This window comes from Lethenteron reissneri, chromosome 55 (genome assembly GCF_015708825.2).
Source record: "Lethenteron reissneri isolate LAM-NWPU_2019-01 chromosome 55, ASM1570882v1, whole genome shotgun sequence".
In the NCBI taxonomy this organism is placed as follows: domain Eukaryota; kingdom Metazoa; phylum Chordata; class Hyperoartia; order Petromyzontiformes; family Petromyzontidae; genus Lethenteron; species Lethenteron reissneri.
This window is the reverse complement of record NC_083833.1, coordinates 7,451,402-7,464,267: the sequence shown is the minus strand read 5'-3', so window position 1 is coordinate 7,464,267 and position 12,866 is coordinate 7,451,402. Positions and strand designations below refer to the sequence as shown.

The 12,866-nt window shown below is 48.1% G+C and overlaps 1 protein-coding gene across 2 annotated transcripts in view; it reads left to right on the top strand.

Moving 5' to 3' along the window:
• Positions 1 to 1,729: 1,729 nt before the first annotated feature.
• The window catches only part of LOC133356736 (5'-nucleotidase domain-containing protein 3-like), a 44,007-nt gene continuing 32,870 nt past the window's right edge, over positions 1,730 to 12,866 (top strand). The window contains exons 1-2 of one of the 2 annotated variants that reach the window (XM_061574393.1): positions 1,730 to 2,843; positions 2,877 to 2,957. In XM_061574393.1, the coding sequence (XP_061430377.1) occupies positions 2,507 to 2,843; positions 2,877 to 2,957 (418 nt within the window). In that variant the 5' untranslated portion in view covers positions 1,730 to 2,506. Of the gene's footprint in view, positions 2,958 to 12,866 lie in introns of both variants that reach the window. The other variant, XM_061574392.1, reaches the window with a different exon arrangement.

The window sequence follows — 12,866 nt, the reverse complement described above, 5'->3', positions numbered from 1 at the left end:
TATGATAGAATATAATTAGTCATCGGTATGACATACGTATACCAAGTTTGCAATCGATACCACATTTGGAAGTGGGTTAAAATTGAGTTGCAAGATTTGAGGATACAACAACGACGACAGTTAATTAAAGAAAGCGTGTAAATAAAACGTGTAGATAAAACATTGTCTGTGCCCGCACTCGGGGTTGACGAAAACCAGCGTCGGTTAACCGCACGTGCATTCCAACCGTATGCGTAAAAAAGCATTTTATTATTATCAAGCAACACTCTGGGTAGAAATCCGCACCCGCCATAGGAATGTGGAATTTCCACCACCGGCCCAACGGCAATTACCTTAGCAATGGAAAGCAACAACAGTATCAACGCGCCTCTAGATGCAAAGTGGTTCGTTAAGAGAACTGAACAAAACAATTGAAATGTTGCACACATTGGCACGGGCAGATACGTGCTTGGAATTATTACCGAGGCAGAAAGACAAAAGGCGTGTACGTTAGACTTCTTTCGCGCCGTACGTGCTAATCTGATGAGCGTGGTGTCGGACAAATGACAAAAATAGGACAACCATCACCGTCACAAACCTCAATTTTTACCATCAATTAATGCTATCATAACCACCAGCAGAAATTAACACCACAACCACCACCACCACCCACAGAACACGCATCACCAAAAATCACCGCAAATCCAACCACCATCAACATCACAACTAACCAGCCATCATCACAACCGCAACTATTTCTATCCGTGCGATTGTACTTATTTTATTTCATGCTTAGTTCACCCAGGTGTGCCACAAACCAACACCACCACCATCATCATCACCACCGCCAGCGCCACAACAACCACAACTACCACAACAATCGCCGCAAACTTCGTGAGCAGCAGCACCACCACCAATGCAACAAGTGGTACGTGCATTTTAGGCCGAACCGACCTAGGTGCGTCACACACCAACACCACAACCAATCAAAACGACAAGTCAATCACCAGCACAATATAACCAACACGACCACAACAAACCAATAGCACCACTGCAACCACCACCACCATCACAACCACTGCAACCACCACCCATCATCACAACCCACCAATAAACAACCAAAAATCACCACCGGCACGACCACAACCACTCTGCAATAATTAAGTTAATGTATATTTTTGAAGGCCGAGTCGACCTAGACGTGTCACAGACCACAACAACCACCGATGCATCAAGTGCAACGTATTACATTCATCACTGCACAAACAACAAAGATCCCCCCGTATAGCTTTAACATACTGCTTGGGGGCAATTCTAGATTTGAAACTTTCGTGACTGCAAAGATTCATACTCTTAGCTCTTTCGGTAAAGTCACGTAGGTAAAAAAAATGAATTTATTATTTTTTTAATTTTAATTTCATTTTTTTTACCTACGTGACTTCACCGAAAGAACTAAGAGTATGCTTGGGGCAAGTGCTGCTAAACAGAAGCAGCAGCAGCACTTTGAAAGGCTGGCACGGCACACAAAGGGGGGCTTTTGTGGCGTGGTCGTCACCACGCCCAGCCGCCTTTGTCTCCCCAGTGGCTAAGTTCCTACACACCCGGGTGGCGGTACGGACTTTAGAGTCAGAGTCTGTGAGCTAAAGGGGTTAAACGCGGGCGGTGGGCGTGAGTGTGTGGCCGTGACGTGGCCAGTGGCTATTATAAGGCTGGTTCACGCCGGTGCCGGCTTCAGTCGGCGTGGGTTGGAGAGAGAGACACACACACAGAGAGACACAGAGAGAGACGGAGACACACACACAGAGAGACACACACAGACAGAGAGACACACACAGAGAGACACACACACAGAGACAGAGAGAGACAAAGACACACACACAGAGACACACACAGACAGAGAGACACACACAGAGAGACGCACACACAGAGACAGAGAGAGACGGAGACACACACAGAGATACGGAGACACGCACACAGACAGAGAGAGACACACACAGAGACGCACACACACACACACAGACAGACACACACACACAGAGACACACACAGACACAGAGAGACACACACAGAGAGACACACACACACAGACACGCTCTAACGCACACTCACCGATACACGCGATCCACCCCACACACACACGCTCAGCGTCACCACTCACCAACACTCGGTGCACCGCACTTCCTATCAGCACCGCCGGCGACGTACGGTGCGAAAGAAGTTCGCCGTACATTCCATGCGACACTCGATCCACGGCACTCCCCAAGTAATACTGCAAGTACTTAACGCGCACACAGACCGACACACGCGCACACAACCTCATCCACACCCACATAGGCCGAAAGCACACACACACGCAGACTCGTAAATGCGCCCTCGTTCCACTCACAAACCCTCACTTAGCTCGGACACGCTCCCATAATAGCCCGCTTGACTGGGCTACGTACGGTGCGAAAGAAGTTCAACGCACACACACAGACACACAGGCGCGCTTGCTCCCCTACACCATCACGGATCTCAGCGAGTCGTCATGCCCTCTGTCGGAGCACTTCGTGCCGTCTACAGGACGGCAGCTGTCAGGAGCTGTCACATCTTGAGCGTGGCCACTGGCGGCGGTGGGCACTCTTCCGACCACGTGTCCAGCACCCATCACCATCAACATCATCACCACCAACATCAGCAGAGGAATTACCATTGCCATCAACATCAGCAGCAACACAATGGCAACAACCACCACTACTGTGGACACATTCACCAGCAGACACGAATGCAGAGCCGTGGCTCCGGTCTCGTCGGCACTGGTGGCCCCATGGGGCAATGCCCCCACGTCAGCCCGTTCACGTCCTACTCGACCCCAATGGCAGAAGGTGGAGGAGGTGGTGGTGGAGGTGGTGGTGGAGGTGGTGACGACATGACAGCCCCGCAGCAGAAGCCAGAGTTCCTGAGGCAGCAATACGCGCGGCTCAAGCACGTGGTCAGCGGTGAGTGGGGGGAGGGGCATCATTCAGAATCAATTGACTGCGTTGTGGCCATGTGGTTTATTGGTTGAATTGTTCAGTGTTAATTGTGCCGGTTTGTTTTGTGGCATGGCTGGCTGGCTGGCTGATTGGTCGTATGGCTGATTGGTCGATTGGCTGGTTGATCGATTGGCTACACAGTTTGTTATTAGCATGGCTGGCTGGCTGATTGGTTGAATGGCTGATTGGTCGTATGGCTGATTGGTCGTATGGCTGATTGGTCGATTGGCTGGTTGATCGATTGGCTACACAGTTTGTTATTAGCATGGCTGGCTGGCTGATTTGGTTGAATGGCTGATTGGTCGTATGGCTGATTGGTCGATTGGCTGGTTGATCGATTGGCTACACAGTTTGTTATTAGCATGGCTGGCTGGCTGATTGGTTGAATGGCTGATTGGTTGAATGGCTGATTGGTCGAATGGCTGATTGGTCGATTGGCTGGTTGATCGATTGGCTACACAGTTTGTTATTAGCATGGCTGGCTGGCTGATTTGGTTGAATGGCTGATTGGTCGTATGGCTGATTGGTCGATTGGCTGGTTGATCGATTGGCTACACAGTTTGTTATTAGCATGGCTGGCTGGCTGATTGGTTGAATGGCTGATTGGTTGAATGGCTGATTGGTCGAATGGCTGATTGGTCGATTGGCTGGTTGATCGATTGGCTACACAGTTTGTTATTAGCATGGCTGGCTGGCTGATTGGTTGAATGGCTGATTGGTTGAATGGCTGATTGGTCGAATGGCTGATTGGTCGATTGGCTGGTTGATCGATTGGCTACACAGTTTGTTATTAGCCTGGCTGGCTGACTGGTTGCATTGTTGGTTAGTAAGGCGGTTGGGTAGTTGATTAGTTAATTGGCTTGTTGGTTGCATGTGACTTGCTGGGTGATTGTGTAATCCGTTGATGGGTTGTCTAGCTGCTTGGGCGAGTGGCCAGTTGGATCGGTTAATGGTTGGTTGGGTGGGATGATGGTGGTGGTTTGATTAACTCTGATTGTTGCAGAGTTGGCGGATGGAGATGTTGAGGTTTTTGGGCTGATTGGCCATTCTGTTGGCTTTCTGGCCCGGCTGGTTGTGCCGGTGATCCGGTTTGATGGCGGACGTAGGTTCAATCTAGATTTGAAAGTTTACGCAAAAAAAATGTATTGCTGTGCTTTACCCACCTGAAGATGATTGCTTGTGTTGCAATCCAAACGTCGTGATTTATTTAGTTATATTTTATACCTACGTGACTTTACCGAAAGAACCAAAGAGCATGGACGTAGGTTCGTCTGCGTTGACAAACCGTGCATTGTTCTGCCTCGGTAACTCCTCTCACCCGAAGCTTCACGCACGAGAGAGGCGTTTCATGGTCACCGTGTATCTTCAAATGTACGTGTCACACGGACACCTCGGTCAAATTCACAAAGGGCATCCGAACCATATGGGGGTGGGGGGGGGAGGTGTCATTGGGAACGTTGACCTCCCTACGGTTTCAATAACGCGGATTATTTATGGAACGAGTCCGACGATGATCTATCGTACCCACAGAAAACTCCGTGGCATCATTCCAACGTGGATGGGGGCCGTGCCGGATTAAGCTAATGCAGGGCCTGTAGCATATGTTATAAATAAAACAAACATTAAAACACATAAATGTTTAACTTGCCTCGTAAAGTAATTGTATTTTTTCATTTGCTATACAGACAGATAATACGACAAATGGCTAACCTTAAACACAAGGTTTATTCGTAAAAGTTGAAGGCGGTATAGTACTATAGTAATAGAGCAAGTGCAGAATCACTGAACCGGAATTGATAGCTTGAAAGCATTTAGCGCGGGGCCGTTGAAAGTGCAGTAGCTACTACATATGTACTACATATGTAGTAGCTACTACACATGTAGCTACTTGTGCTACTAGGGTCATCCGGCAGTGGGTTGAGGTGATGGGGTAAAACCCCGTCACTTTGCCAGAGGACGTTCATCAACGCCGCGTTTCTCTCCCGCGATCAAGAAAGGTTTTGGACGCGTTGCTCCACCATCCGAATCGCGACCCTGAATTGTTCGACGTGCTTTGCCCAACTACAAGGCCGCCTCGTGATCGGAGTTGCCGCTGAAAAGCAAAACGACGAAATCGAACAAAACGTCACGGATCCTCCTCACGTGAGACAAATCGTCCGTTCCAATGGGCGGGCTCCGGTTGGTTTCACCGCCCTTGGCGCTCATCACGGAGCCGCTGACATTTGACGGGCAACTTCCACGAAGGTGACGTCCCAGGAGAGGTCGTGGTCCCGCGAGCCCGGATCCTCCGTTGGTGCTTCTCTGGTGCTGCGTCGTCTCACCATCCGGGCTCCCAACGCGTGCTGGCAACCGCGTTGAGAAGTGGCCGTGGTAGAAACAAGTATAACCCGTAAAAACAAAGTTTTTCACTCTAAATCCTTTATATGCGTGGCGGCTAGAGTCCTCTCGTCCTCTGGCTTGAAATTTTGGAAAAATTTCTTCGGGAATATTAATTGTCTCGCACAACGAGTCTGTGTACAAAATGTCAGCTCGATTGGATCACGGGAAGTGGGTTTAAAAACGACCGAAAGGTTTGCACGGTCGTAAGCAAGCAAGCAAGCACGCAAGCAAGCAAGCGAACTTAATATAAAGGATTTAAAAAGGGGAAAACCCCTATTAGTATATTTTGGTACTGGCAAAGGAGGTCCCATGATGTAGCTGCTCACCCCGAGCTCTCATTACTCTGGTAGTGCGTTGTCTTTGAACTGTGCGCCTTTTGGCGTCATCTGGTCGAACACCATATGAGACTAGGCTCCAAAGAAAGCTGTCTCTGGTGTGGACCAATCAGTTTCAAAGACAATGCACAAATGATCAGAGTATTGTTTTTTGTTTGCATTTGACTGCAAGTATTGTGGTTAATGTAAGCATGATTCCTTGCAAAAGGTGTCAGTTTTGTTGCCAGAAAAAGGGGGAAAAACCCTCTTTGTATATTTTGGTACTGGCAAAGGAGGTCCCATGATGAAGTGGCCGTGTCTTGCTGATGAGCGCCTCGCGACGTGGGTCGGGAATGTTGTAAGGTTCGGGGTTTCGATTTAAAGCTTTTGTGACTGCAGGGATTCATCTTCTTGGTTCTTTCGGTAAAGTCACGTAGAATGGAAATAATAAGATAATCAAAATAAAACATAATAAAATAATTCTCACGACGTTTCGGCCACAACGCAAGCAGCCGTCCTCAGGTGGAGAGCAGGTCTGTCGTGTAGACAGTCATTGTTTTATTTTTATTATTTTATTATTTCCATTCTACGTGATTTTACCAAAAGAACCAAGAAGAGGTTCGGGGTTGACTGCGTGTTTTGTACTTGCGTCAGGCCAGCAAATACAGGGTGCTTAAAAAAAATGTGAACGCATACATGCGACTATCGTTTTTAATGGAGAAATAACATATAATATAGTCTTCTTAATAAAAATAAAACATAATAAAATATTTTATTATGTTTTATTTTTATTATTTTATTGTTTCCATTCTTTATTTTTATTATTTTATTATTTCCCATTTTACGTGAATTTACCGAAAGAACCAAGAAGATGAATCCCTGCAGTCGGTAAAATAAAGTAAATAATATAAATAATAGAAATAAAATAATTAATCACGACGTTTCGGAGGCAACACATGTCTCCGTCATGTTGTCTCCGAAACGTGATTTATTATTTTATTTCTATTATTTCTATTATTTATTTTATATTTTATTTTTTACCTACGTGACTTTACCGAAAAAACCTAAGAGTATGAATCCTTGCAGTCACGAAAGCTTAAAATCTAGAACATATAATATACATTTTAATGTGATAACAAATGCATGTTAATAGCTTTCAAAAGTCAAGAGTCTCCAATTATATAAGCATAGGTTTTACCCTTTATGGCAATAAAACAGTTGTGTTAAGATATTAAAACGCCAAACTGAAACCTTTTGCAAGGATCCATGTCTGCATTAACCACATATATTCATGGTGAACATGCAAAAACAAGTGCTCTGGTAGTAGATGATGATGCATTGTCTTTGAAACTGATTTATCCACACCAGAGACAGCTTTCTTTAGAGCCTAGTCTCATTCGTTCGCCATCATTGTCAACGCTGCGCCTGGAATCTTCTCCAGGTGGTTTCCAGAGCCCGGAGGCAACACATTTCTCGTGGTGTTGTTGCAAATTCTCAGAAGTGTTAACACATTCCTGCGGAGGGAGCCGGTAGGAACGTTGGGTTGCTCGGTCAATGGCCAGGGTCAACGGCGGCGTGGTGTATTCCACAAATATGCCCGACTGTGAGGGTGGGCACAAGCCGGCGTGAGTAGGTTAAACGTTGAGTTTTATAAGGGCACCACGGGGTGACCAGCCCCTCCCCACCCAGCCCCACCCTCCCCACCCAGCCCCTCCCCACCCTCCCCACCCAGCCCCTCCACACCCTCCCTTCCCCACCCAGCCCCTCCCCACCCTCCCCTCCGCACCCAGCCCCTCCCTTCCCACCCAGCCCCTCCCTGCACGACGGATACAATAATCCCCTGTGGGCTGGTGTAACCAGGAGGTTTCTACCAGTATAAACATTTTAAAGCACCCCCTATATTCGGGAGACTCGATGCCATTGTCGAGGTCGACTTGGCACGAGACGGCTTCGGTTGAGAGTTGGGTGTCGTTTTGATAATCCTCCTCCACTGAAGGAACGTAGACCACAGCGGTTTATTATGTCGTCCATTTGTTTGGGTTGCGTGTCTCTATGGGTCTCTATAGGTCTCTACGTATCTCTGTGAGCTGCTGTGTATCTCCATGTGTCTCTGTGTTTCTCTGTGTCTCTATGGGTTTACTACTGGGGGCATGGTTTGGGTTGTATGGCTACAATCGCACTCCTGTGGCTTGTCCTGAATGTATCTCTATGGGTGTCTGTATCTCTGTGGGCCAGGATGTGTCTCCATGTGTCTCTGTGTTTCTCTGTGTCTCTATGGGTTTACCACTGGGGGCATGGTTTGGGTTGTATGGCTACAATCGCACTCCTGTGGCTTGTCCTGAATGCATCTCTATGGGTGTCTATGTATCTCTGTGCGCCAGGATGTGTCTCCATGTGTCTCTGTGTTTCTCTGTGTCTCTATGGGTTTTCTACTGGGTGCATGGTTTGGGTTGCTTGGACACAATCGCACTCCTGTGGCTTGTCCTGAATGTATCTCTATGGGTGTCTGTATCTCTGTGGGCCAGGATGTGTCTCCATGTGTCTCTATGTTTCTCTGTGTCTCTATGGGTTTACTACTGGGGGCATGGTTTGGGTTTTATGGCTACAATCGCACTCCTGTGGCTTGTCCTGAATGTATCTCTATGGGTGTCTGTATCTCTGTGGGCCAGGATGTGTCTCCATGTGTCTCTGTGTTTCTCTGTGTCTCTATGGGTTTACCACTGGGGGCATGGTTTGGGTTGTATGGCTACAATCGCACTCCTGTGGCTTGTCCTGAATGCATCTCTATGGGTGTCTATGTATCTCTGTGCGCCAGGATGTGTCTCCATGTGTCTCTGTGTTTCTATGTGTCTCTATGGGTTTTCTACTGGGTGCATGGTTTGGGTTGCTTGGACACAATCGCACTCCTGTGGCTTGTCCTGAATGTATCTCCATGTGTCTCTATGTTTCTCTGTGTCTCTATGCGTTTACTATTGGGGCATGGTTTGGGTTGCGTGGCTACAATCGCACTCCTGTGGCTTGTCCTGAATGCATCTCTATGGGTGTCTGTATCTCTGTGGGCCAGTGTATCTCCATGAGTCTCTGTGTTTCTCTGTGTGTCTATGGGTTTACTTCTTGGGGCATGGTTTGGGTTGCGTGGACACAATCGCACTCCTGTGGCTTGTCCTGAATGTATCTCCATGTGTCTCTATGTTTCTCTGTGTCTCTATGCGTTTACTATTTCGGCTGTGGTTTGGGTTGCTTGGCCACAATCCCATGACTGTGGCTTGTCCTTAAAGTGTCTTTAAGGGTCTCTATGTATCCGTGTGTGTCTCTTTGAGTCTCTGTATTTCTGCGAGTCTTTATGTTTCTATGTGTCTCTGGGTTTTACGATTTAGGTCATCGTTTGGTTTGCACCGCCACAATGGCTCGTCTTTGTTGTTGGACACGATATCACGTTTCACGGTATGGGCGGTGTCGTATTTACGCGATATGACAATTATCTCCAGGTAAATTTTCTCTACGGTGTCACATTTTGACCGCTTTGTTTGTGCACTTTCGCTGTACGTCTGGTACGAAGAAAGATTAGAAGTTGTTTGTCTGTGGTCTTGCTCAACGTATGCCTTCTGTTGATTGTAACGCAAGCGATGTTTTTGACGCTCGTAACGCACGTTGCTGCCAGCGATACAGGACATCACGAAATAAACCGCGATCGTCACGGTGTTGGAGAAGCGCCCAAATGTGAATTACTCTGACGGACATTTTGCAAAGCACTTAATTTCGCCATTTCGTTGCAACTTTAACTGACAGTTTTTTTTAAAACAAATATTTCACCGAGAAATTAAATGCCAATTAACAGTGAAAACGAGGAATGATAATTTTCACGATTGAATTAAGAATTTTTCCCCAGGTAACGCTGTTGTTTTTGCACCGATTTCTGTTTGCTCGATAGCTTTTAATAATAACATGTTTTTAATAAGACGAATGTTTCGTCAATTTCGTGGCTCGGGATCACTCCTGGGCCCTTCCTTGAGTTTTTTCGTCGCCCGGTTAAAAAAGAAATGGACAAATAAACCCCGACCTTCACGCGCCTTGCAAACGTGATGGATGCTGCATCTCAAGTTAGTTTACAGGGTAAACATTTAACATTCAAACAAGCGTGTATCATTTGCAAAACCTGACGTGACGATTATCGTTTCGCCGCAATTCACAGTCGGTTTCTGGGTCCGACCACGTAAGTAGAATGCTGTGTCCTGAAGCCCCCTAACCAGAGGTCGTAACCAGGTACCCGATACCCGTACCCTACCCAACACCCGGCTACCCGTACCCAGCCGGGTACGGGTACCTGTTTGTGACCCTGGTGCGGCCGGGTACGGGTAGGCCGTGAGTCACTGGTGAGTCACTGTTTGTCACTCATTTCCCAACGTCTTGTCTCTTCTCACAATTCAAGTTCCTAGAATCAACCCACCCGCGCCTGCAACGTGGCTTCATCCCAGAGGTCGCAATCAGGTACCCGATACCCGTATCCTACCCGTTTGCGACCCTGGTGCGGCCGGGTACGGGTAGGCCGTGAGTCACTGGTGAGTAACCGTTTGTCACTCATTTCGGGTAGGGTACGGGTAGGCCGTGAGTCACTGGTGAGTAACCGTTTGTCACTCATTTCGGGTAGGGTACGGGTAGGGAACGGGTACCCGTACCCGGCCGGGTACGGGTACCCATTTGCGACCCTGGTGCGGCCGGGTACGGATACGGGTAAGGAATCAAAACCCGTTTGCGACCTCTGCCCTTAACCCTGCCCGACACGGACAACTCATTGGGCTTGTCGCGGGACGAACAACCCCGACAAGCGATTGCGGCGACAAATCGATTTCCAGCAATGAAATCGAGCACGTGGCCCGTGGCCCGTGTTGTTGGGAGCGGAAAACCACTCGGCGAGTTCCGCTCATCACGTCGCAGCTCCCATCAGCTGGCCCGTGTCGGGTGGGACGAGGAAGAGGAGGGGGGGGGGGGCGGGGGGCAATGCGACATTTCACTCGCGCGGCGGCGATCCGACCCAGAAGTCGACGACGAACCTTCTTCTTGGTTCTTTCGGTAAAGTCATCACGTAGAATGGAAATAATAGAATAATAAAAATAATACAAATAATAAAATAATTCTCACGACGTTTCGGCCACAACGCAAGCAGCCGTCCTCGGGTGAAGAACAGGTCTTATCGTCTTATCGACAGACGGAACGTCGTGAGAATTATTTTATTATGTTTTATTATTTTATTATTTTATTATTTCCATTCTACGTGACTTTACCGAAATAACCAAGAGGATGAATCCCTGCAGTCACGAAAGCTTTAAATCGAAATTTAAACGACGACGAACCGTCGCGATATTGGGCTGTGCGCGCGTTAAGTATTTCGTCGTAGTGCCAACGGTGGGGGGGGGGTGGGGGTTGGGGGGGGGACTCGTTGGCCACGTCTGCCTCCGCATTGCGTGTTTTTTTTTTTTGGGGGAGCGCTCATTATCATGCCACCTTGGTGCCATGGATTGCGCGCGCTCCGTTCGCTCGTCAGCACTTCACGAGCCGCGTGGCGCCTTTGCCAAGTGTGCGATGAAGAGACGGATGGTGGTCTGAGCGGATGGACGTGATGCGTGGCGTTACGTAAGACAATACCCCCCCCCCCCCAGTGGCACAGCGTGATGCCTGTAACGTTAGACGCATTGTGATGGGGGGCGGGGGGCGGGGGGCGATTCTGTCGTGTGGAGGTAACGGTTGGGCCACTGTAATGGCAATCCAGAGGTCACCGGTTCAAATCAATCACCCAGCGTGGTAGTTGAGACTGTGGTGGTGCAAGTTTATTTCACCACCCCCCCCTCCCTGCCCAATTCCACCGCCTCTGTCCACCTCCGATTAGCACTACGTGCAGTGCCAAAGAAATTCAACATGCATACAACATGCATACAACATACATACATAGAACATGCATACAACATGCATACAACATATATACACATAGACCCAGCAGGACAAGTGGCTGCGCCCCAAGTTAGTCGTACGGCAGGTCACGTGTGGTGGGGTAAAGTGCGGGCGCCTCTAAATTGCTCCAATATGTCTTAACCGGTTCAGATATCGCTTGCCACTGATGTTAGCCATGAATTGGGGCCCGCCAGCTCTCGTAGCGTAGTGCGCTAACCACCGGTTCACCTGTCAGGGATTGAACTCAGATTTAATGTGGTGTGTGTGTGTGTGCGTAGTCATTTTGGTGACTTGACTCGAGCCCTCTAACACTTGAGAGCACTTCTTTTTGGTTCTTTCGGTAAAGTCGTCACGTAGAAGGGAAATAATAAAATAATAAAATAAAACATAATAAAATACAATTCCCACGACGTTTCGGCCACAACGCAAGCAGCCGTCCTCAGGTGAAGAACAGGTCTGTCGGAAAGACAGCGTCCGACGCTGCTTGCGTTGTGGCCGAAACGTCGTGAGAATTGTATTTTATTTTGTTGTATTTTATTTTATTATTTCCCTTCTACGTGACTTTACCGAAAGAACCAAGAAGATGAATCTCTGCAGTCACGAAAGCTTTAAATCGAAATTTTAACTCCACGTTAGTTTATTAACGCACAAGTCGTAGCAGTGGTGATGGTGGTGGTGGTTAGTCGGGCGTTTCGCGATCAATATCATCCGTAATATAGGTAGTTTATTTCGATGTAAAGCTTTCGTGACTGCATGGATTCATATTCTTGGTTCTTTCGGTAAAGTCATGGCGAAAAAAAACAATTCATTATTTTATTATTTCCCTTCTACGTGGCTTTACCGAAAGAACCAAGAAGACGAATCCCTGCAGTCACGAAAGCTTTACATCGAAACTTGAGAACCCATTTTAAACTGGATGCACGCAAGTCGTCCTCTGGCTCTCCGTGCGAGTCTCCGAGCTCCTCCCGGACGCGTCCATGGCTCTGTGCGTTTCATCCATTTGGGAGACTGAGGCTGAAAATTGCCAACCCGCAAAAAAAAAACTCGAGAAGCCGATGACGGACACCAGGAGTTGAACCCAGGCTCCCGGGGCAAGCGAGGCGCACACGACATATGAGCCACTGGGCCACCTCGGGTTTTTGAGATTCTTGGGCTGAAATGTCAGACCGCGCACACGCGCTGACCCACGGGGCATTTGCCCTTTAGCTCGTCGTTTTCGGCGTGTCGATTCGAT